This window comes from Macrotis lagotis, chromosome 1, assembly GCF_037893015.1.
Source record: "Macrotis lagotis isolate mMagLag1 chromosome 1, bilby.v1.9.chrom.fasta, whole genome shotgun sequence".
Taxonomy (NCBI): Eukaryota; Metazoa; Chordata; class Mammalia; order Peramelemorphia; family Peramelidae; genus Macrotis; species Macrotis lagotis.
In genome coordinates, this window is record NC_133658.1 from 358505250 (window position 1) to 358530945 (window position 25696).

The following is a 25696-nucleotide window of genomic DNA, read 5'->3' on the forward strand; positions in this document are numbered from 1 at the left end:
TAAGTTAATAGAAAAGAAAATTTAAATTACAAAAGAATAGATGTAGGAGATCAGGGTTGTGAAGCAGGAAGAGAGCAAGGGAATGAGGGAGAGCAAAAAAAGCTGCTTTGACTGTTTAAGTTTAATTATGTTAAAAACATGTGCTTGGCTTTTTTTTTTAAACAAAATATAAAATAACAAAATAAAAACATCATTATAAATAAGAATATTTATTATTAAGTAGATAATCAATTTTATAATAATAAAAAAGAAAGACTAATTCTCTTTCCCAAAGCAAAATAAAAGAATGTCCCGATAACTGATATTATTCATGTCTTGGGTCTTAGGGTGAAAGACTGTCTCTCTTTGGGGAACATGGGACCTGGCATTCTGCACATGAGAGCTGGAAGTGAGAGGACGTATTCTGATGTCCCTGTATTTTGCATTTTTACGTTTAAGTCAACCTTGTTTTTTGCTTTGTTTCCTAGGCTACAACCTCTTGGAACTCATGGCTTCAAGGTGGGACATATGGTTTTAGACTCAATGGGGATCTGTCTGCTGTGCTTCTGGCAGAGGAAAGACAGACCTGGGGTAGGTGCACAAGCAGCTATGCAGGAGAGAGAAGCAGGCAACAGTGATGAGGGGGATAAAGAAACACAAGCTATGAAGAAAACTTCTATCCAAGGAGTTAGTAGTGGGGAAACAGCAAAGAATGGTTCACTGGTTAGGATTCAGTGCTGTGATTTTACTCAAGGCCAGGGAATCTCCTTTAAGTCCCTCCTGTTCTTTTAGAAATGTCCTAAAGTAAGGGGTAGCTAGGCGGTGCAGTGGATAGAGTACCGGTCCTGGAGTCAGGAGGACCTGAGTTCAAATCCAGTCTCAGATGCTTAATAATTACCCAACTGTATGACCTTGGGCAAAGCACTTAACCCCCCTGCCTTGCAAAAAAAAAAAGTCCAAAGGCAATGGTTTCCAAGGCTAGAGAGCCCTTAACAGAGCTCACTCCACAATCTTTCTTTTTTAATATTATCACAGTTTACATTATTTCTTTTTTTGTTCTTTGTTTTTGCCAGGTAATAGGGTAAGTGACCTGCCCAAGGTCATACAGCTAGGTAATTATTAAGTGTCTGGTGCCAGATTTGAACTCAGGTACTCCTGACTCCAGAGTCAGTGTTATATTCACTGCATCACCTAGCTGCTCCTATTTCTTTTTTAACATTTAATTTTTTTTTATTCAAGGGATGACATGGTTAGAGAAATTATGGGAAATTTAATTTGGCAACAGTATTTAGGATGAATTGCAGAAGGGAAGGGCCAGGGGAAAGGAAACAGTTATAATACATAGTTCAAGACAGAGATCATTACAAGAAATAGCCCAAGTAAGAGGGGGCCTGAATTAGAGAGTGGTAGCAGAGTAGATACATCTTCCTGAGCTCAAATCTGGCCTCAGACACTTACTAGCTGTGTGACCCTGGGCAAGTCACTTAACCCTGTTTTGCCTGTTTCCTAATCTATAAAATGAGCTGAAGAAGGAAATTTCCAAATGCCCAGTATCTGTGCTAAAAAACAAAATAAAATCCAAAATGGAATCATGAAGAATCCAGACACAAATGAAATGAATGGACAACCTCTAAATTTATGACTTTGTTAGGTCTCTAAACCAAATCCTTTTGTTGACTAATCAAGCTGAACCCCAAAAAGTAAGCACCCTGTGAGAAATTGCTGGTTGCTTTTGCTGGAGTTTTTTTGGGGTGTTTTCCAAGTTGTCATATTCTCTAATTATGAGGTTATTGAGGGCAGAGGTCACTCACTATAGCCAGGGTAAGAAGTCAGACCACTGGTTCATGAGTTCAAAAGATGAAGCAAAGAAGACCCTTTCTAATCCTCCAAAAAACATAGCAAGAATTCTCTAAGGATATCAATACTGGGGGGATGTCACTTTTGTGGGTCAAGTATCATGATAAGTTCCCCCTTACTCATAAGAGCAGTTTTCAGACCAATGACAAAATTGGACAGGGGTTCTTAACCAGGGGTCTCTCTATTAAAAAAAAAACCCTTTTTGATAACAATATTTCAAAATAATTTGAAATCCTATTTTCCTCATCTAAAAACATTATTCTGAGAAGGGATCCATAGACTTCTGCAGATGGTCAAAGGTATTTAAGACATTAAAAAGATTAAGAACCCCTAACCTGGAGGATGAGAGGGCCAAGCTAAGGACATCAGGCTCTTCTATACTTCCTAGCACCAACACTGAGGGCAAGACCTTGTAGCAGAGAAGCCATTGGATTTAAGTCAGAAAGGCATGGTTTGACAGACTACTTCTGGCACTCTCTGATTAGTGTTGTTATTCTAGGTAAGTCACTTAAACCTCCTGCTTCTTCATTTAACTATAATGGTACTACAGGGTTGTTGTGAGAATCAAATGAAATTATGGCTATAATCTCATTTATGATACTGTTTGCAATACACACACACATATATATATATATATATACACTGTATTTTAATATAAAATGATATACAATATGTAAACAAACTGTAGTCTATTAATATTCAATACATATATTAACATAATGTGCTAGAACCTATAGTAACACTGCATGCATTGGGGATACTTTGCAAATTTCTATAGCCTCTTTGCTAATATTTTATTCCATATTTTTTCATTATTTCTCACTAGAAATATTGATTTATAGGTTTAAATGCGTTAGAGGGAAATGATAGACATGTAGAGAAAAAAACACAATTTTGTTACTACCTTGTGAAATTTAATATATACTGTACTGTACAAACTGTACCTAACCAAAATTGTATAATTGTCTTTTAGAATGTTTCTGTTTGTGACTGTTAAATTCATAATAAATTCAAATAAAATAACAAAAAAAAGGGGAAATTTATGAAATTTTAATTTGAGGTTTGTAGTTTTCTTGAGAAGGCATAAAAGATAGAGTGGACCTTGCATTTAGGAAGACCAAGTTCAGGCTGCCCATGGGGCAAATGACAATTTCTTGGGATCTCCAATCTTGAGGACTAAATTACAGTCCAGCTACTAATTTACATTGGTGGAGGTCATTTCTGATGCAGATAAAATTATAGATTTCTTCTATTACCCCACCTCCATTTTCTTCCTTGACTCTGTTATCACTTCCCAGGTTGTTTTTCTCCCTGGATTACTGACAACAATAGAGTCTACTATATTTGTTACTGATCAGAACTTTAATTCAATTAAGATATGCTCAATCCACATGATTGTGATGAATGGAAGAGAGCTTTATATATGGAAAGAAATACTTGGCTTACCAAGTCCATGATGTCGGTCACCAGTTCCACCACCTCCTCCACCTCCACCTCCACCACCACCTCCACCAGCACTGCTGCCGCCACGAATTTCTCTATGCTCCAACATCTTGGTGGATTCTCTGTATAAGTGTGAGGTGGCAAAATCTTCCAAGGTATAATGTTGGAGAGGTGGTGGGGTAGGATGGAACTGCCCACCAGGATTCATGAGGGGCAGAGAGAGCGCAGGGCTGTGCCGGGGAGCAGGGCTAATGGTGCACACTCTCTTGGCGGGAGGCTCAGGGGCAACAGGTTCTCTCTCAAAGCTGGCATCTTCTCTCCTGCAGAAGAACCAAGGGAAGACTGCTGATTATGCAAAAATCAGTGACAGTGGGAACACATAGTGATGCCTTCCTACCCACTCCACACTGTCCCCAGGATAAGCTCATCATCATGAAGAACTACTCAGGTTTGGATACTCTATCCTTTTTTCAACTTACCTTCAATAGCCTCTCCTCTCTGATTGGAGGTCTAGAGGATGGAACTAGCTTCCTCCCAAAGATTTCCTTTATATGGGGCTGCCCAATTTCCTGGCAATTCCACTCTCCCATAGTACCAGCCCTGCTTGGTTCCCACTCCACAGAATATTTCCCCAAAGCAGTATCCTGAGTCCGCTCTGTGCTACCTCCCACCCCCGTAGTTCTCAGCTTCCTTTTGTGGATTGTCTTCCCCCAATAGATTGTAAGCTTCCTGAGGTTATTTGTGTCCCCACTGCTCAACAACTATCAGGTAGGGAAAAAAAAAAGAAAGACAAAAGACATGCCCTGTCCTCAATGAATTTACAGTCTAATGGAGAGACAACAAGAAAACAAGGTTCATTCAAAGTAAACTGGATATAATTGTCAAAGAGAAGGCACAGGAATTAAGAGGGATCAGGAAAGGCTTCCTGTAGCCTGGGACTTGAAGGAAGCCAGGAGGCAGAAATGAGGAGGAAGAATGTCCCAGGCATGAGACAAAGAGAATCGACTGAAAAGAAAATGGGAGAGAAAGGAGAATAATGATGCTGAAAGGGCTGGAGAAGGCCAGGAGCCATTTACCTGTCAGGACTATGTCTCTTGCCATTCCCGTGCACTTCTATAAGGAGCTCTGCAGAGTCGGCTGGGGAGGTGGTATTTGTGTTGAGAAGGAGGTGTTCATGCTGGGCCAAGTACTGGGAAGGGGTCTGCTTGGCAGCTCGGGCACAGTGCAGCAGCTCCCTTTGTAAAAGGGGAAGGTTGGCCTGGAATGGAAAAGACAACAAGAGATGGTTTCTCCCCAAACTGTACTACGGGCATTTGTGACTTTCTCCTGAGTTCAAGAATACATGAAGGAAAAGATCCCCCCCCCCTTTATATTCCCCACAATTACCTGGCTACTCTAGAGCCCCAGAGAAACTGTCTTCCTATGGCTCAAAACTCATCTTCCCTTTAAACCACTGCTGGAAAACAAGGACATTGGGAAGATGAAGGAGAGAGGATAACCTTAGTATGGCCCAAGTATCTTGGAAAGATGGGCTCCTAATTCAGCAAGGACCTCCAAAATGACAGAAAAGCTAGGACACCTTGCTTTTCCTTATGAAGTTAATCATCCAAGGTTAGAATAGCAGTTCTCCTTTCTTTCCTGTGGGATGTTCTCCATTTTAATCAGAAATTGAAAATAAAATCTTCTAACATTAACACAATGGAAAGAAATGATCAAATCGTTAGAAAAGGAAAATGGTCTTCTAATACTCAGAGAAATGGTTTTTTCTCTATCTCCTACACACCCCCACCCCAACTTCTGCATCTGTTATAACTAAAGGAAAAATTAGAATTTTAGATGTTTTAGAAAATGTGAGTTTTTGGTATATGAGAATCTGGAATTCTGGCAGGCCAGAAGAACCAAGACCTGATGGGAATCAGACAATAATAAAAATTGCTGACTTTGATCTAGAATTTTATAAAGGTTATTTCATTTGATCCTCACAATAACCCCAGGGTAACTACCATTATTAGAGGCAGCTGGGTGGTTAGAGTGAAGGACCTGGTGTCAAGAAAACAAGAGTTCAAATCCAGCCTCAGATACTTATTAGCTGTGTGATCCTGGACAAGCCATTTAACCCTTTGTCTTTGTTTCCTCATCTGTAAAAAGAGCTTGGAGAATGAAATAACAGCACTCCTGTGTCTTTACCAGGGAAACCCCAAATGGGGTCATAAAGAGTTGGACACAACTGAACAACAACAACTAAGTGCCTTTTACCTAAGAGGAAAGTGATGCTCTGGAAAGCTCATTAGGTGACCTGCCTACTTTCACAACTGGGTAAACATCAGGGGCAATATTCAAATAGTCTCTCTCAAATCTCTGGCCCTGTATATCAACAACTACATGATCTCCTCATCCTCTAAAAGTAAACTATAAAGATTATTTATTTGAAAATTAACATTCTCTAATTTGAAAAATTGAGAGGAATTTGAGATCATCTGGTAGGATATTCTGCCCTTACCTGTCCCCCACCTTGGTGATCAAGAAAGGAAACCAAAGTCAAAAGAAGGGAAGTCACTTACCCAGGTCACACAGTAAATTCCAGAGTTGGGATTAGAACTCAGACCTCCTAGCTCCCTAGTGATCTGAAATGTACTTCTCATAGCATTCATTGTCTAATTCACTGTCTAATTTAAAGCACTTAAGGGAATCTATTAAGGATCCTCGTGTTTCTCCCTAGGGGCTTTTTCTTGGCCTGGAGATATAGCTAGCTGAGACCATTGGGGCTAACATGTATGTAAACAACAAAGGGCAGATTGTCTTTGCTGGGCAGTAAGAAATCAGTCAAAACAACCACTCTCAAGGAATCCAGGCACTTTATAATTTAGCAGAGCTGTCTCTGTCAACAAGCATTAAGTGTGTAGCTCTGGCACTGTGCTAAGATCTGGAAATATAAATATAAATAAAAACAGAAAGACAATTCCTACCCTCAACCAGCTTACATTCTAATGGGAGTAGACAACAGGAAAAAAGGAAGATAAAAGGTACATGCATGACTGTGGGGAATGATCAGAATGGGTCCTTTCCTTAAAGTAGAGGAATCTAGGAGGAGCTAACCAATAACAGGAAGGGGCCACTGAGGCAAAGGGAACTTCCATAATGCGGAGGCTGTTGTAGCATGATGGATAAAGGCGAGAGAATTCTGACTGGAGCCCAGAAAGGAATGAAGACATGATTTGTCTGGACACCTGACTGAAGATGGAAGTTCTGCCCTAATGTTGATGTGCACATCCCAGTGAGCCAAGGAGCATGGAAGGTAATTGGGTTCCTGCATATGACAGGGGATGGTCCAATCTCGCTGCAAGGACATGTTCAGAAATATGCTATCTGCCTACATTCCACATAGGTCATGTTAAGAAAGTCATCTCAAAGTTACCACACCCTAAAATCTGAAGGCAAGCAGAATGACAGCGGGGAGCCTAATGCCTAATGGAGGCTGCGCTCTGCCCCCCACAGTGTGCAGCATATGGAGAAGAAAGACAGGAAGCCAGTTCTCACACTTGACTATGGAGACCTTTAGTTTTTAAATGTCAAAACCTTATAGCAATAGCATGTAATTTCCAAGTTCTCACTCCCTATGCTGGATAGGTTTCAATTCTGCAAATGAAGCTTCTCCTGGTGGCTAGTACAGTCCCTATCTGATACCTCTCATTTCCTAAAACTTCATGGGCAAGGAGAGTAAGATGGGAAATGAATATATTCACAACTACCATGGCCCAAATTGAAATGGAGATTTCTAATCCCTACCTTTTAAAAAAATATAAAAGTCCCTCTTATGAACATGAGGGCTGCAAACTACATCCCTGGAGAGAACATCCAAATGGATGAGATCAAAGATACATTTGAGGATTTAAATATCTGAGAGATAAACTCTGCTTCCTTTTTCTTCTCTCTCTCAAGCTTCAAGGAAAGCCTCCAAATTTTGGTATTCTGGGGCTCAGTTCACTCTTGCCATATCCTTCTTTATTTTATGAGCAATGGGCCCCAAGGAGTTTTGATTATGTACAGTATGTGATTGAGATCAACTCAGTGGGAGTCCCTAGCGGTGGCTTCAAGTATCTGTCCCTGGCCCTGTTCCATTCAGCATTTTTATCAATGGCTTGGGTGAAAGCACAGATGGCTTATCAAGTGTGTGGAGATGATGGATGGATAGATGGATGACAGAACCAAGATTCAAGTGACCTCATCGGCTGGAGTGATGGAGAGGAAAACGGCAAGATGAAAGTAAATGGCAAATGTAAATGTGAAATCCTGCAATGACAAAACACCACATGCATGAGTACAAGGGTGCAGGGGGGGCATGTGAGGTTTGGGAATAGGTCACATGGCAAGAGACTTGGGGGGATATGGGGGAGCAGGAGTGAAACTCCACAGAAACAAACACTGATATGGAAGAAGCGGAAAAAAAAAGTCCTTCAGATTTCACTAATGAGGGCAATGTCCACAGCAAAAGACAGAGGGCAAGCCTCTGCTATACTTATTTTAGAAGGAACATTGGTAGGCTGGAGACCATCTAAGAAGGTCATAGGGACAAGAGGTCTGGAACCCACGTTCTTCTGTGAGGATTGGTGGTTGAAGGAACTGAGATGTTTGGAGAGAAAAATTAGACAGGGAAAGGGAGAGAGGAGAGAGAGACAGAGACAGACAGACAGACAGACAGAGAAACATAGGGAGGGAGGGGGGAGAGAGAGAGAGAGAGAATATGTATGTGTAAGGAAAACAGTCAAGTCTCCACTCTACCCAGCTGACATGATAATCATATTGGGTATGGTACACAAAATTATGCATCTCATAGTCCACCATCTCCTTCCCAAGATGGGGGCAATGTTTCACTATCTGTATTCTAGAGCCTAGATTGGTCCTTGTATTTAATTTGAATCCTGATGTTTTGGGCCATTTTTTACAGTAAATGACAAGCAGGTATCTATTTTTTCCAGGATTAATGGGTAGAAATCCAAAGGATGCAAATTCTAGTTCAAAAGCAAAGGGATACTTTCTTTAAAAACCGAGGGTTGCATAGCAATGGGACAGGTTGCTTTGTGAAATAGTGAGCTTCATGTCAGTAATGCTGCATCTCTAAAAATCTTTGATTCTACGGGTGGCTAGGTGGCGCAGTGGATAAAGCACCGGCCTTGGAGTCAGGAGTACCTGGGTTCAAATCCGGTCTCAGACACTTAATAATTACCTAGCTGTGTGGCCTTGGGCAAGCCACTTAACCCCATTTGCCTTGCAAAAACCTAAAAAACAATCTTTGATTTTAGTAACCAATATTCCTCAGTTGCCTAAAACTAGAGGCATTTTCTTGCTTCTTTGGCACAGAAAGAACACTGAATTTGGAGTCAGAGATTCTAGTTTTGGATGTTGGATCTCTGTAACCCTGGGTAACCTCTCAAGGTTTCAATTTCTTCCTCTGTAAAATGACAACCAAGATGGACTAAATGCCAACCGAGGTCTCCTTAGAACCCTAAAACTTATTGGTCTTTATTATCAGTCATGATATAGTTTTCTAAAGAGAGTTATTTTTTGGGGGGGGACATTTGGGAGGGAAAAACAGGGGTTCTAGTGAGATTAGATTTACAAAATGACAAAGAAATGGATATCCCAAACTTTTTTATTTGAGGGACAGAAAAGACAGGGATGCCACTACCAAGAAATGGGTTGGTAAGGAGTGTGGGTAAGCCTCAACATCTAATCAACATCTTGCCCAGCTGACCAGAAAGAGTAATTCAAGGAGTAATGGTAATGATGATAGCCTGAGTAGTGTTTCATAAAGAAAAGGCTATGATATTTGGCACTTAAATTTGTAATCTTATTCATCAGTTGACTATTCATTTCCTTTGGTAGACAAAAGGGAAGAAAATAAGTGATGTGATAAGGTTGGCAAATGCCTTAGATTTGTTGGGATCAGTCTGAATTATGTCTCAACCATGAATTAACCGTGTGACTTTGAGCCAATCACTTCACCTTTCTGAATATCACCTGAAGGAGCTTAACTAGATGGCTTTTAAGGTTCCATCCTGTTTGAAATCCTATGATTATGGGGTTATTTTGTTTAGGAGCACTGAAAAGTGAATAGAGCTCTGGGTCTGGAGTTGATTTTGGAGTCAGAAGACTCCAAGTTCAAATCTGACATCAGATACTTACTAGCTGGGTGACCCTAGGCAAGTTTGCCTCAGTTTTCTTAACTGTAATATGAAAATAATAATAGCATATATCACCTAAGATTGTTCTGAGGACCAGAGATGTTTGTAAAATACTAAGCCCTAACTATGAAAATATTAGCAATCATTATTATTATCTGAAAAATGAGAAAACAATACACTACCTACCTTCCAGGGTGGTAGAGAGAACCAGAAATATTTGTAAAGTACTTAGAGCAGGGCTTTTCTTCCAACCATAAAACAGTCACTGAAGACTATCTCTAACTAGAATTCTAAAAACCTGAATTTAAAATTTTGGCAGTATGAGATCTTTGCACCATAAAGAGTAAAAGTTGCTGTTATGCTTATAAAACCCCTAATGAAGAGAATGGAGGTGTTTTTTTAATGTATATCTAAACTTAAAATTGAGTATGAAATGAAGAATCAAAGCTGACTTTTCTCCTAAAAGGAAATGGATGATCAATTTTTTTTGGAGGGGTCGGGATAGTTCAGCTCTGTGATTTTATCTCTGTACAAGCTCACTGGTGTAGAAAGGCCCCTCAGTGGCAGTTGGGAAACCTCTTTGTTAGGTGGCAGTTGGAAAGAGCTGCCCGGATTAGTGAGAGGGAAGGAGACTTAGCCAGGGTCATGCTGCTAATATGGGCCTTCCTGACTCAAGGCCAGCAGCCCTCCATCAGCCAGGCTGCCTCTTGGCTGAGCCATCCGATCAATGTGCATGGATGAAGCCGGCTCTGCATGAAGGGTTAATAGAGCCAACACCCTCATTAGTGTCTGGAGCTGAAAGAAACTGACAGCAGCCCCAATGCCAAGAAGCTGCCACCGTGTCCCTCCCTCCTGCTGGGTGCCCGCCCAGCAGAATGAAGGAGGGAGGAGGGCTGACCAGGCAGAGCAGTTACAGAGACAGGCTCCCTGTTCTAGGGACAGGAACAGCAGGCACTCGGGATTAACATTTTTTTTTTTTTAAAGCAGGACTGATCTTTGCATTGTGGCTCAAAGCTCTGCCTGTTTTCAACCTGTCCTTTGATGGATAAAAACAAACTGTCATTATTTCTTAGAATAACAAGTCTGTTAATAGTTTCATGATTTCAAAGTCTTGGGGAACATAGCTCTCTAGGAAATCTCAAGATCCGGAGCTGATTAGGACAGCCCATCCACAATTGCTTGGAGACAACAGAATAGCCCATACAGAACCATAGCAGTGATTAACCAACCACCACCACTATCTTGGTAGTCAGGCCCACCTCACTTGAAAGACTATCTTCTATGACCAGCCAAGTTGAAAAGTTGGCATTTTTGAAGTTTGTCTACAATTTATTGTTTTCCATCTTTTTTACCTAAAGGTCTTTTGAAATTGTACATTAAAGTGGCAAATGCAATCAAGACATTACTTATCCAGAAGTCACAGACCAAATAATCTATTGACTCCTAGTTTATTCCTAGTACTAATAAGCTTGGTAATTTTAATAGCCTGCCCAGATCAGATCAGAACCAGAAAATTTAAGATGGGGATTTGGGTTGTTTTAGGTAGGAATAATGACTACTGCAAGAAGCAACAAATCATTGTAAGGGAAGAATCAGAGAATCTATAAAAATCATAAGCTCCTAAATCCCAGCAGTGAGGGCCTATTAGTATAGGGCAGTCATCCTAGTCATTGCCAATGTCTCTTTCCTTACCCTCCCCATCCTGTCATCCACCCCCACCCCGCTCTTGGGGCAGGTCCCCACATAGCATATTTGGAAGGAACAAAGGGGAAGAGGGAACAGATGGCATCTCCTGAATCATGAATGTAGTTGGTGTAGCCACAGGACATCAGGAGGGGCTCACCTCTTTTTCCCCCTCTGAAAGTGGGAATCTTAGCAGACACAATCAAAGAGGAAAGAGGAAAGAACTGGGGTCAGTTTAACTATGTGCTCAAGTTGACTTAGACTTTCCTAAAAGAGCAAAGGGTCAAGGATATTGGCTAGAAACTCATCCAAAGTCATCAGGACCAGTGATGAAAGCATAGTAGCTAAAATTGGAGCTGGTTCACTTTCTGACTAATTTATACCAAAGATCCTCCCCATTGCATCCTTCTCTCCTTGTTCCTAGCATCCCCTTGGACAGGACTACCCAGGATTTTCCTCACTCTCTTTCCACCCCAACCTTATAAACAGAAGTGAGATCTTTCACTTGCTTCTCATTTGGAAATAGCCTACCATTGCCAGATCCTGGGTGGCCTCCCTACTTACTCATTCCTGCCATCTCTTCATCTACTATCCCATGATCTGGGTTTGAATCCCATCTCTGATACTTATCATAGAGTGGTCTTGGGTAATCTACTTTTCTACCCAGGTCTCCAGTTAGAGTCAGCTCAGCTTTAAATGAGGGGGTTGGACAAGGTGACCCCGGAGGTCTAAATGGATGGGCCTGCTCTGTAAAGAAGAATGACTCCACCACCCCCCTCCCCATGAGGGTGATTAAGCAAGCTGAGATTTATCTGTCACCCTAGAAAGGCCTGCTGAGTCCTGGTCTGGGAGAATGAACAACTTTTAAAAACTGAAACCTTTGAAGCTGGAAATCAATGCCTAAGGGGTGGGGAGTGGGGTTCCCAGGGGTCATAGAGTGTTGGCCTTGGTCCCTGGGATAGCCAGGGTTTGCCTATTACCTTCAAGAATGGAATCACAAAGGGCCGAAGAGGAAAGTTGGTGGCCTCTTGCAATTTACAATGGAATTCCTCAATGGTCACCGTGGAGTTCTGTAAAGAGGAAGGAAAAGAGTTAGAGGTGGACACTCAGAAACCCCCACCCCTCAACCCCAAACAAGCTCCTTTTGTCTGTTTTCCTTTGTCCACTGCTGCCGGGCTGCATCATAGTCTCTTAACATCCCACAGCTGCCTCAAAGGTCTTACTAGTGCTGCCCCTTGATACCTCAGGAGGAATAATTCCATTCCCTGCAGGATCATCTCCACTCTGAGAGGACAGAAGTAGATGCCAGAGCTACTGACAAAGTCACCATCCCCACCTTCTTTTCCCCAGACAGTTGCCAAACAAGGTCCACCAGAGAGGTTTGGGTGGCCAGTGCTAGGCACTTTCTAATTCTGGATTCCAAAATGAGCTTTTACCAGAGGCTCCCAGAAAAAGGATGAGGGGAAGAGGAAGAGGGGATAAAGGAGAGAAGTGAAAAAGTGAAGGAAAAAAAAGAGGGAGAGGAAGAGGAAGTAGAAAAGAAGAAGAGGAGGAAAAGAGGCAGGGGATGAGGAGGAAGTGGGGAGAGGAAGAGGAGTAGAAAAAAGAAAAGGGGAGAAGGAAGAAGATACGGAAAAAGGAGAAGGGGAAGGAAGAGAGGAAAAAGAGGGAGAATGAGGAAGAGAGGATAAGAAGAAGAGGAAGAAGGAAAAGTAGAAAAGAAGAAAAGGAAAAAGGAGAGAAGGGAGGAAAGAAAGGAAAGGAAAGAAGAGGGGGAGAGAAGAGACAAAGGGAAGAACGAACATAATAACATGTTTCTTTTTATAACACGAATCTGAATGGAATCCTCAGAGGGCAATCTTATTTCCTTCATTTCAAGAACCTACAATTCAGACTGAAAGGGAGAAGGCAAGAGGCACACATCATCTCCTCTCCTCTCTTCTAAATGTCAGGCAGGAGTTTTGATTTCAAACCTTCCCAATAAAAAAATAGGAAAAGGTACATCCAATTCAGTAGGATAACATTTTTCTATCTTCCTTGATTTCCCTTGGAAATTTGGAAAGTTTGCCCCAAAGCTAACTCTTCACTTTTAGTTAGATAACTGGTTGATTGCAGAGGGCAGTAAAGTTGCATGGAGAATCAGTTTCAATTCCGTTTCAATTCAAGATTCGTTTCATGGGAAGGTGGATAAAATCCAATGTTGCTGGTCCCAAATGGGGATAAAAGACTTTGCTTTCACTCATTTCATTAGCACAAGAGGGAGTATCAAAAGCACCAAGTATCCAGAGACTTCATGTCTCTGAGCTTACTGGCTTGGAGGAACTTGGGCACGACAACCCACATCTGAGCTTCAGTTTTCTCAACTATAAAATGAAGCAACTAGACCAGAGGGCCTTTAACATCTAGCTCTAATCCAACACTCTATGATCTTACAAATCATAGTACATGCCTCATAGGGGAGGAAAAGTAGGATACAGAAGTGGGAATGATTATTATTTTTAAGGTTCTATCCACTAGACCAACATCTGGACGTGTTACCAGTAGTCTGTGTGAGAGAGATGCTAAATTCACAGGCTGGTAGCCTCAGGTTCAAAGCTTTCCCTAGATTTTCAGAACAATGTTAGATAAAAAAGAATATCTGATATTTCTGTTGAGTTATTTGAGTTGTGCCCGATTCTTCATGACACCATTTGGGGTTTTCTTGGCAAAGATATTGGAATGATTCACCATTTCCTAGTCCAGCTCTTTTTTACAGATGAGAAAACTGAAGCAAACAGCATTAAGTGACTTGCCCAGAGTCACACAGCTAGTGCCTGAGGCCAGAAGTGAACTTGAGAAGATGAGTCTTTCTGATTCTAGGCCTGGTGATCTATTCCAATAGTCTACTGTGATAACTTGACATTTTTTCCTCACCTCATCCTTCATGCAATTCATTTCCCATTGCTTTCTTCCACATTTGAAGGCACTGTATCTTCACGCTTGCCTTTGAGATTCCCTAGTTTCTATCAATCCTCACCCGGTACCACTTTCTGGGCTTTCCCGATCCATCTGTTCCCATCCCCTAACCCGTCTCTGGTCACCTGCTAGCATCTTTATCCCCTCAAATTATCTTTTAAACAAACATAGTAAAATATGTATACACCTATATAAGAATGATTGTTTTCCCCAAGAATATCGGCTTCTTGAAGGCAGAGGCTATTTCTCTTTTAAATGTGTAACACGGAACAATAAATACTTATTGATTAAGTGAGTTGCCTGATCTTTGTATAACCCTATGAGGAAGATATTACAGTCTTATCATCCCCATTTTACAGATAAAGAAAATGAGATTCAGAGGGATTAAGTGACTTGCTCCTCACAAACAACTGGATTCATGCAGCTAGTAAATATCAGAGATTGGAGCTAAGCCCAGATCTCACCCAACTCTGACTTTGGCATTCTTTTTTTTAAATGTGATTTTATTTTTTCAATTAGATGCAAAGATAATTTTTAACATTCATCTTTCTGCAAGTTTCTGAGTTTCATATTTTCTCACCTCCCTTTCCTCCCTTTTCCCTGTAACAGTGAGTAATCTGATATAGGTTATAATGTCCAATCATTTTTAACCTATTTCCCTATTAGTCATTTAGTGAAAGAAAATCAGAACTAAAGGAAAAAAATTTCATGAGAAAAAGAAACAAGTTTTAAAAAATGAAAATAGCATGCTTTGTCTGCATTCAGATTCTATAGTTTTTTCTCTGGATGTGGACCTGGCTTCATTATGTTGCTTCTCTAATAATCTTGATAATAAGTAAGAGTTTTGTCTGTGGAGTTGAGTAGAGGCAAGCAGAGGCTCTCATCTCAGAGATTTGCAGCCACACTTTGCAGGCACTTATGAAGAAAATACTTAAAGAGGCAGCTAGGTGGCGCTGGAGTCAGGAGGACCTGAGTTCAAATCAGTCTTCAGATACATGATAATTGCCTACCTGTATGACTCTGGGCAAGTCACTTAATTCCATTGCCTTAAATAAATAAATAAAATAAAAATTAAAGGAAGAAGATATTTAAGATGGAGTCGACACCCAAAGGACATGATTCATCAAAAACTCCTTCCTCAACCAGGGTCAGCAATGGCAGCACATTATCAGCTTTTATGGAACCTGGTAGTTTACAAATGCTGGGAATCCAGCATGGATCCATCTGAAAACAGCAAGAAACCTGAGGGTCTGCTGAGCAGTAGACACTAGGAAATCACAATTCTCCTATACCTCCTTGTTCTCAGGGGACCCCAATATGAGTGTGGCAGCTTCAGAAATAATGTGTACTCTGCAGTTCCAAGGGAACTGCCTTCCTGTGGGGTGATGAGGGTGGGAGCCCCTTGAAACTGTTCATAGACTGAGGAGGCTTGTAATTTGTAAAATTGTTTTGAAAATAAAACCTGCTGTTCAATTTTCTCCTCTTTAGTCTGGAAACAATGTCATAGGCATATGACCCAGGAAATAAAAATCTTGGCCCAATTCTGCTGAATGTCAGTCTGGTGTGATGCAGTTAAGGAAGCAAGAAAAGAACCCTCTGTAGGTTTATCAGACCTGAAAGATGGCCAGACAAAAATATACAACTAAAGGGAAAGCATAACAATTCTTTGATTAATACACTTACTATGAATCCAATCCAGACCAGCACACATTTATTAAGTGCATATTATCAGCCAGTCACTGTGAGAGTTCTGGGGATTGGAAGAGGGAACAAATCAGCCCCTGCCCTCGAAGAGTTTACATTATTCATGAGTAAAGAGAACAGAACACATAAATATTAGGGAAAAGAATGACAACGATCTCTTGGAGCTACCAAGTTTCCATCATTCTTGGACAGAAAAGAAACAATTTCAGACAAAGAGATAGAGATGGGCACTACAACTGTGGAGGATAGAAATTACTGTTATACTTACTACCAAAGCCAGGACGAGGGTTCGAACCTTCTCTCCAATCTCGGGGGAAATGTCATTACCAAACTGTTGAAGGGTAGTTAAAAAACGCTTCAGTTTACTGAGCTGCCGGGCCCCGCAGGTGGCAGGAAGCTGTTGATTGGTGAGTGAAGAGGATGAAGAGGAGGCTGGGCCATTGCTGAATCTCTGGGGTGGGGATGGAGCACCATTCAAGGTGGGTGGTGAATGGTTAATCCCATTGGACACTGAAGGAGAACAGAGAGAGAGAGAACTCTTGATAAGTGATCTCTTGCACTAATCAAGAACCTCAAGGCTAATCCTGGTGCTAACGTCTTCTCCTTTGAGGCTAGGCTGCTGATGTTCCAAATAGCTGACATCTTGGATGACCAGATTCAGGATTCCTCCCCCTGATCCCTGATCCAATTCTTAGCAGCCTTGAATGATAGACCTATTCTAATACAATGTAGAATTAATAGAGATAAATGTGAAATCCTAGATTTCAATTCCAAGAAATTAATCTCCCAAGATACAGAAGACATGGCTGGACAACAGTTCATGTGAAAGTTCTTAATTTAATGAAACAACAATCTGACAGTAGAACGAGAGAGAGAGAGAGAGAGAGAGAGAGAGAGAGAGAGAGAGAGAGAATGGAATAGCATTGACTTTAAAGCCAGGAAGATCCAGGTTCAAATTTTGCCTCTGACAGAAATGGTTATGATTCTTAAGCACTTTCCCTTTCAGGGGTCTATGAAATTTTCTAAGATTAGAAGTTGAAGAGAAGATGCTGATTTTCCCTTGGTAGATGGAGTCTCTACCACAGTTTTCTAAACCAATGAAAAGTCCAGTTGCTGTGTCTGTCTCTAATACTGAGAAATCAGACATTTGGATATAATTAATTTGCTTGTTACTAATTAAAATTTCAAATCCTGATACCCTTCTCTCATACTACAAGGGGATTCTACATGCCTTTCAGTATAATTTTCCAGTTGAACACACCACAAAATCAGCTTGACGCTGGAAGTGGTTTGAGAGGGAGGCTGAGCCATTCAGAGAGGCAGCCTCAAGTCTTTCACTAAAACACATGATATTCTCCATGTCCAGAATGCCTTCCTCCACCCCATCCCCAAACCCTTTCTTTTTTGTTAACATTCTATTCATCTTTCAAGGCCTAGTTAAAATGCCAACTCCTTCAAGTAGCCTTCTCCAATTTCCATTTTCTTCTCATCCCGGCACCTGAATTAAAAAATAACCTTCTCCTCTATTGTTGTTGTTCAGTCGAGTTGCACTTTATGTGACCTCACTAGGGGTTTTCTTGGTAAAGATCCTGGAGGGGCTTGCCATTGCCTTCTCTAGTTCATTTTACTGATGAGGTAAGTGAGACAAATGGGGGTGCATGACTTTCCCAGGTTCATACAGTTAGTTAAATGTCTGAGGCCAAATTTGAACTCAGGTCCTCCTGACTCCAAGTCCAGTGCTTTATCCACTAAATCATCTAGCAACTTCTTCTCTCCCCCTCAATGAACTATTTTTTCCATCTTGTTAATACTCTTAAATGTTTATGCTTTATTATTGTGGGAAGGACAATGGATTTGGAATCAAAGGACATGGGGATTAGATCCTAGCTGTGATACTTACTAGCTGTGTGACTTTGGACAACTCACTCAACCTGTCTGATCCTTACTTTCCTCCTGCAAAACATGAGTTGGCCCAAAGGGCCTATACATTGCTTCTAGTTCTATATCTTTGATCCTTGACTGGTATGTCTGCTGTCCAGGGCTAAGGCCAAGGCTCATTACCAAGTAAGCCGCAGGGGAACAATTATTTTGGCCCCCATCAATCACTCTCCAACATTATCTAGTTGGGGGCTAGATCTGCATTGTTTGTTGCATAAAAATAGACAATGAAAATGAAGCTCTCCCCTCTTGCCCTTTCCACGAGTTGTTTTACTGCCTGTGTTTCCAATGAAAGGTCAGTAGTCTTTGGAATGCTGCCCTCCTCCCCACTGAGCCCATAAAAACCCTCCCGCCACATCACTGACCCACCTCAACTGTGAGCTTTTCTTCCCACGAGCCTCAGCTTAAAGGAAGTCTCTCTGACAGCCACCTTAATAAAGCTTATTATGGTCCAGGCTTCTTCCAAATAAAACACACCCTCCCCTGAGCGGCCAAACATGGAGATAAGGATGGAAGACATTCATGTAGGCATCTGCAGTCTTGCCTGGCCTCTGAAGTCTAAATACCAGGAAATGTTTATAAGGTCATTAAGGTCTGCTTCATTTCAAGATACACAGGCCTGTTTAGACCAGAAGCCACAAGTCAGTAACTGGTTTTGCTCAGCACTCTCCAGTGGCCTCATTCACCTGGGGTTAAAATCAATCCACAGCCCAGCTATTTAACTTCAAGGGACCAGTCTCTGTCAAAGAAAATGAAGCCTCAGGCTAAATGCTGGCACTGAAACCTTTCTGGCTTCTTCCTCTCTGATCTTTTTCTTCATGAGAGCCAATCTTGTACTTGGTATGGATGGAGCCCTGGCTCTGAAGGGGAGAGGAACCCCTGTACATCCTTGGACCAGTTCCTTAACTGGTTTCTGCATTAGTAACACAAATAATAACTAAAACTTATATAGTACTGTGCTAAGTGTTTTACTGTAATTTCATTTGATCCTGCCAACCCTGTGAAGTGGACGCTATTATGAACCTCCCGCTTCCCATTTTTCAACTGAGGAAGTTGAGGTAGAAAGGAAGTTAAGTGACTTGGCCAGGATCACACAGCAAGTGTCAGAGACCTAATTGGAATTCAGGTCTTCCTGATTCCAAACCTATTGCTTTATCCATTATACTTCCTAGAGGATTAGCTATTAACCTTGATGTCCATCGAGATCCCTTCTAGATCTAATGCTATGATCCTAGAACATTTATTCCCACTAATACCCACAAAATCAACACAGGGTGACCCTACCTTGAAACAGGTCCTATGTAATCAAAGGCTTCTGCTACCACTGCAGGCCTAGTTATTTTGCAAGCAAAGTCCTTTCTGGGGTTTCTACTTACAGGTTCAGATATTATATTAACCCAGCCCAGGGTGACATTTAATTTCTTCCCTCTACTAATGGTGCTTTTCTTCCCCACCTGTAGACACTAGAGTTAGACTCCATAGAATTAGAGTGTGGTACTCATGGGACCAGAGCTCCTGGCTATGGGAGATTGGAGGGTAGGAGTGCTGAACAAAAGAGGGAAAAATCAAGGGCATAGATCAGGAGGTGAGGAAGACCCCCAGAGGCTACTTTTGGGTCATGGTTGTTGAGCAGCATTCGAAACAAGGGAAACTGAGGCAGGTGCAGTCAATCAATAAGTATTAAGCCTCATGATGTATTGGGCATTATGTAGACACATTTCCCCATTCCACAAAGAACTGCTTCTAGAGACCCTCATATGGAAAAAAAATTATACAGTATAACCAGTATCTGGTGATAATCATGCTGGTGTTTTGGAAATCACTCTAAAATTCCAATAACATTAGGAAGGGACTATTTGGGGTCCAAAGCATTTAGAAAATCCAAGATAATCATTTACATTGGCCATTTTAACTGTACTCGAAAAGAACCGCAAAATTCCCCAGGCAAAAAATGACCACGCAGGAAAACCAAACAAAGCAAAAGCTTCAGAAATAACCTGGATCATGCAAGGATTGAGAGGTAGCATAGCATACCAGATAGTGAACTAGCTTCTAAATAAGGAAGACTCGAGTTCATATCACACCTTTGATACCTACTGACTGAGTGAACTTAATGTCTTAGTGCTGTTTCTTATGCTCTTTTGAAAGAAAAAATATTCTGATGATGAATCTCAACAGAACTGATTTCCTTGTTAATCCTAAAACATTACTTTGAGAAGGGGTCCATCGGCTTCACTAGACTATCAAAGGGAAATCCTCCCAAAAGGTTAATAAGGACTTCTGCCCTAAGAGTATAAAGTTGCAACCCCCCCCCAAAACAAAAAACAACTTGTATTAGTATACTAATGAGAGAGGAGGTCCTGTTCCTATCCTTATCTGATTTCCTAGGTAGAGAAAGTGCTTTCTATAGGGGAGAAAAGGAAACGCTAGTGTTGCCCCACCATCCTTTATCTTCTAATGTTGTATTAAATCAAGACAGGCAAGTTCTGTAAACAAGGGCAAGCAATCTCACATGCTGTAGGGGTAAAGGAACCCGGGCGAGGCCCGCCAGGGTTGATGGGTGGCCGTGGAGGCATGGTAGGAGGTGATGATCTTGACTGTATTTTCACTTCCACGGGGGATCCAGGCATCGCTGGCACCCTCTTCTCACTAGCAACTGTGAAGAAGAAAAGGGATAAAGGTATGTCAACAGGCTGACTCTCACAGGTGAGACATATTACACAGGGAACTACAAAAGGCAACTAACTCTGGGAAATATGAAAATTCATAACATTCAACCAGAGGCTAGACTTTTGGCATTTCCCCTTCACCGCTAACATGGAAACTGGACTCTGTAATGTTCCCTAAAGGCTAACTAGAAAGCTTCCTAGCATTTCATTCATTCCCCAAAATCCTTCAAGATGGGTAATGTCAAAGGTGGCAAGAGTCAGCTGGACACTGTTCTCACAAAAACCAATTATTAAGGGGCAGCTAGGTGGTGCAGTGGATAGAACACCAGCTCTGAAGTCAGGAGGATCTGAGTTCAAATGTGACCTCAGACACTTAATAATTACCTAGCTGACCTTGGGTAAGTCACTTAACCCCACTGCCTTAAATAAATAAAATTAAAACAACAACAACAACAAAAACCCCAATTGTTAAATTTTCAGTGGGGGCATCTAGACTTCAATCATTTAGAAAACTAAACAACAGGACTAGATTTAGTGTTTTGTTGATGACCTAGACTTAGGAAAGAAGAAAATAATAAGAATGCAGACTACCCTTAAGAGTGTGTTTTGAACAGTAGGTTGTTAAACATTTACTCCTGGGTGAAGGGAAAAACTGGTGGCACCATTTTACAGAAAACAGGTTTATTAACTTTTATTGAGCTAAGGGTGGAGATGCCTCCACAAACAGTTCCCCCAAATCCATCGCAGCATACACATGTGCACAATAACCCTCCTCAAGATTCCCAGCATGCAATGGGAATAGGATACCATCAAACTGTTAGAGATGTTTTTATCTTTCATTCTTGAAGAATTTTCATGACAGGCACATGGATTGGATTTGAGTGAGAGGGAGCTGTGCTAAGTCACCAGCCTCATTTTCTGCTCCAGGACCACTGGGTCCAATGTCCAGATATGAATCAGGATGACTGGGGATGGTCCTGGATGTGAGGCAATCAGGGTTAAGTGACTTGCCCAAGATCAAACAGAGAGTATCAAGTGTTTGAGGATGGATTCAAACTCCTATCCTTCTGATTCCAAAGTCAGTGCTCTATCCACTGTATCCACCTAGCTGCCCTTGATTGTTAGAGGATACTCTCTAATATGGAGCTCATTTGTAAACTTAAATGAACTGTCCAGACTAAGCAGAGGTCATATGTTCTTCTGGAGTGGTTTACAGCAGTTCCCTAAAACTACCAAAGGTCTATACATTTGAAGATTGCAGGAGGAAAAGCCAGATAATAGGTTTAACATGACTGTGGTGTTATTTAGCCTAGATGAATATAAATCTGATTCTACAGGCTCACAGAGAAAGGAAAAGTAGCTGAATTCCAAGCCCTGATATTTTCAAAAAGAAATGTTTCTTATTCAAGAATCATTAACTGTAGTTAATAATTTGGTGTAAATCTCCTAATTCTTTCACCACCCAAAAACAGAACTATACCTATCCTCTGGGAACACAAAATTCTTTGATTATGTGACTTATCGATCACTCCATGATTCCCATTTTTTTATCTGCTGCAATTTATATTTAAAGAAATTGGGTCAAAGGTCAGGTTTAGCATGTGGCCAATCTGAAGTTTTCTTCTCCCTAGAGCTGGACCAATACTTGAACAGAGAAGAGCAAATATTGATGTTTACACAGTAATTTCAGGTTTGCAAAAACCTTTTCCATGTTATCCATGCAAATATAACAATATCATTGTTTAATTGTTTAACAACCTTATATTTTAGGTATATGGGTATATTTTGGGTATTTTTAATCCTATTTTAAAGATGAGGGAACTGAGGCTAAAAAAATTTAATAATTTTCCCAGAGTTACATAAATACTAAAGAATCTTGAGGAGGCTTTCCATCTAGGCCTCAAAAAAAATCAAATTGATTAAACTTTAAAATTGATTTCATTCTGTATTATCTATTACATGTGTGTAACTGCCTAAGTCATGTTTTTATTGTCTCTGAGTTAAGTTTAGAAGTTCAGTTTTCCTGTAAATTATTCCTTGTCAGCTTCTTTCTAAGTTAAGCTTACAAGTTCAGTATTTTTGTGAAATCAGAGATCTATTCTTATGTCAAAGAAATCTGTTCTCTCTTTCCCACTAGATGTTGTTCAAGGAAGTCTGGTTCGTTATCCACGTACCACTAACTTTGCAGGTGGGCACAATCAATCAGAAACCAGATGGAAGGAGGAGTGCTTTTCATCTCATCTCCCCCCATACTCAATTTCCAGCCAATCATGGTGTTTTCCCATCTATGATGCTATCTTTAACTATAGATGCTCCTCCTTTTGTCTATTAAAATGATCTCTAAAGTTCTACCTCATGGGACTTAGCTAATGATGAGGAGGCTAAAATCCTATTTATTATTAGCAAATTCATATTTTGCTAATAAATTGATTGTACTTGGAACTTTGTGCCTCAGTTTACCTTACTCTCAACTGTGATAGCTCCTTTGGGGTATTATGGACCAATTCTTGTCAGTCAATTAATCAGCATGCAAGGCTTACTGCCTCTGTGAACTTGGGGAAATCATTTAACTCCCACGGGTCTCACTTTATTCATCTCTAGGAGGTGATTTCCACTTCCAGTTTTAGATTCCTATTATTTCATCTCCAAGACTTTCTATCCAACTACATTATAGTTTTCTCTTACAAGAAAAGCCATTTAAGCTCTGAGTCTTTTTCTTTATCTGTAAAACAAAGATAGTAATACCCAGAATACTTTCATGTGATTTTGATGTAAGGTTCAAATGAGATGATGTCATTAAAATTGCTTTACAAACTTTAAAGTATTATATAAATGTCAGTTCTTAACAATAATAAGAAAATAAAGTCATCTATCTCAGATTTTTCCCTTCAAAAATAGTTTCCCTTTAGAGACATATGCAAGGGCTGACACAACATCAAATCCAACAAGTTCTTGGGGGAAGAAGCCAGGGAGAGGCTGGATAAACTGGGTAGGATGATAAAGGACAAGCTAGCCACCCCTTCCTATTCCTCTCTTGCTTGCAGGACACTTTTTCCATTGGCTAAACAGATTAACCAAATGATGGAGCTGGTGCCTTTCCCTGGGACTGTGCTCTCACTGTGCCCTTCAGAGAAGGGTTGACACAATTCCAGCTCATCCATCTGTGGCCCAGCTTTACTGAGGAGGGGGAGAAGGGAAGGAAGGAACTGACAGTTGTCTCACACTGTTCAGGGTTGTGTGCGCTGTGCAGCAACCTAAAGGGAGCCTTTCCTCAGACCACCTGCCTTCCCCACGCCGGCGCCAAGGGCCTGAGGAGAGCTTAGCAGTTGGACACATTTTCACATTCAGGGTTTGGCAGAAGGAAAATTTCTGAGCAGCCCAAATGCAGGGGACTGAAAGCTTCGGTTCCTTTCTGATGGATCTGCCACACCAGCTGCCAGGCCGATGAATCAAAGACCTGCCACGTGACTTTCCACTGGCCACAAGCTTTCACCAGCAGATAGGATGGCAAAAAAAATTAATCTCCAAAACACTACAGCGAAAAGAGTACCAGATTGAGAACAAGGAAGCCTACTCGGTAGATCTGGCTCTGCCACTGGTCTGGATATGACCTTGGGGTTATTAACCTCTTAACCCCACTCAGTTTGCTCATCTGTCTAATGGGGATAAAGCCATCTGTACTGCCTACCACCCCAGCAATGCTATAAGGAACAAAGGAGACACTGAATGTGAAAGCACTTAAAAAATAAAACTTTTTTAAAATTGATTTTTGTTTTTACAACACCTCATTTGCACACATATCCCTACCAAGTTATGCTTTGTAACAAGCACTAAAAATAAAGGGGGTGGGGATTTACAGGATGAAATTTAGGTGATGAAAAAACAAGATATTAATAACATTATTTTAAGAAAAATAAAAGGCAGCTCTACTAAAAAAACAACCACCCTAACCCATACAAACAAATCACATCAACTAGACCTAATGGTAAATAAATAAAATAGTAAAAGCACCATTCAGTTGAAAAACATTATATTCCTATGAATAAAGTAAATATATCTATATCTACCTATTAATAAATGAAAGGCATCTTGGTGGAGAAGTTAAGAAAAATCCCATTCAGATTCTCACAGATCACTTGGTCTTGTGACCCTGAGAACCATGAAGCAGAACTAGAAGAAAAACATGCAATGCCTACAACAACATAAATGCTAAATAGCAAAAGGCATCTGAACTCAGATTAATAACCAATTTTGATCCTTCAGAATACAACATAAAACATCAGAAGAATGGTGGACCATGGGAACAAAACACTGCATATACCATCAGTAATTTTGTTGCTTAGTTTTGCTTAACTATTTATTCTCTTTTGTTACAAAGGGAGAGCTTAAAGTACAGAGGGGATGGGATCCAAGTGGGAAATGAATATGGTATGAAAGATAGTCAATAAAGAATAATTTTATTAATTTGGCAATGATTTTCTCAATTTAATTTTTTTTATTTTTTGCAAGGCAATGGGGTTAAGTGACTTGCCCAAGGCCACACAGCTAGGTAATTATTAAGTGTCTGAGGTCACATCTGAACTCAGGTACTCCTGACTCCAGGGCCGGTGCTCTATCCATTGTGCCACCTAGCCACCCAGATTTTCTCAATTGTAAATTAATAATTTGATGCTTACCAGGTGCCAGTCATATAACTTTAAAAAGGGGGGAAACAACAAAAGACATTAATAAAACTTTTTTAATGAATAAAAGCCATAAAAATAACTACTCCATTAAAAAACATTATAAGTGGGAATTGGAATTTATTCTGTTTTGCTTGCCCCAGAAGCTTCATTATTTTCAGGAAACTAACTAGTCACTGATATTCACCTCTTTATGGCCTCCCTGTCCGGAGTGAACGCAGGAACAGATTCATTCTTACTCACTCTACTTTGGTCCAGGCATCTTGGACTACGGCTCCATTTCTCTTCAAATACTTAACATCTGTCCAGAAGCACTTCACTTTACTAACCCATAATTTGCTTTTCAAACAGGCAACACTGTTCATTATTTGTGCCATCCCCTTCCTCTTAAACTTTTAAACTGGGGGCCAACATCTATGTCACAAATGAACTCTAAATATTCCAGATACAAAAAAATTATGGATATCACCTTTATTTCTTCAAATATTCTCCCCCTTTTCTCAAATTTCTAAAATACCCTTATTATTAGGAAAAAAATGTGATTTCTAGAAAATCTCTTATACAAAGAATACACAATTTTTTTTTATTTCAGTTTTTGTGAGGC

At 40.6% G+C, this 25696-nt stretch overlaps 1 protein-coding gene and 1 long non-coding RNA gene across 12 annotated transcripts in view; one reads left to right on the top strand and one right to left on the bottom strand.

Moving 5' to 3' along the window:
* CBFA2T2 (CBFA2/RUNX1 partner transcriptional co-repressor 2) overlaps positions 1–25696 on the bottom strand; it is a 166439-nt gene that overhangs the window by 17209 nt on the left and 123534 nt on the right. For all 11 annotated transcript variants that reach the window (XM_074212158.1, XM_074212160.1, XM_074212161.1 and 8 more), the window contains 5 exons: positions 20254–20397; positions 16072–16313; positions 12125–12214; positions 4356–4537; positions 3283–3599 (listed from right to left, as the gene is read on the bottom strand). In XM_074212158.1, the coding sequence (XP_074068259.1) occupies positions 3283–3599; positions 4356–4537; positions 12125–12214; positions 16072–16313; positions 20254–20397 (975 nt within the window). The remainder of the gene's footprint in view (positions 1–3282; positions 3600–4355; positions 4538–12124; positions 12215–16071; positions 16314–20253; positions 20398–25696) is intronic.
* LOC141505893 (uncharacterized) lies at positions 1497–24116 on the top strand. The gene is made up of 4 exons (XR_012473722.1): positions 1497–2335; positions 3606–3727; positions 22548–22598; positions 23455–24116. It is a non-coding gene; the product is annotated as an uncharacterized LOC141505893 (long non-coding RNA).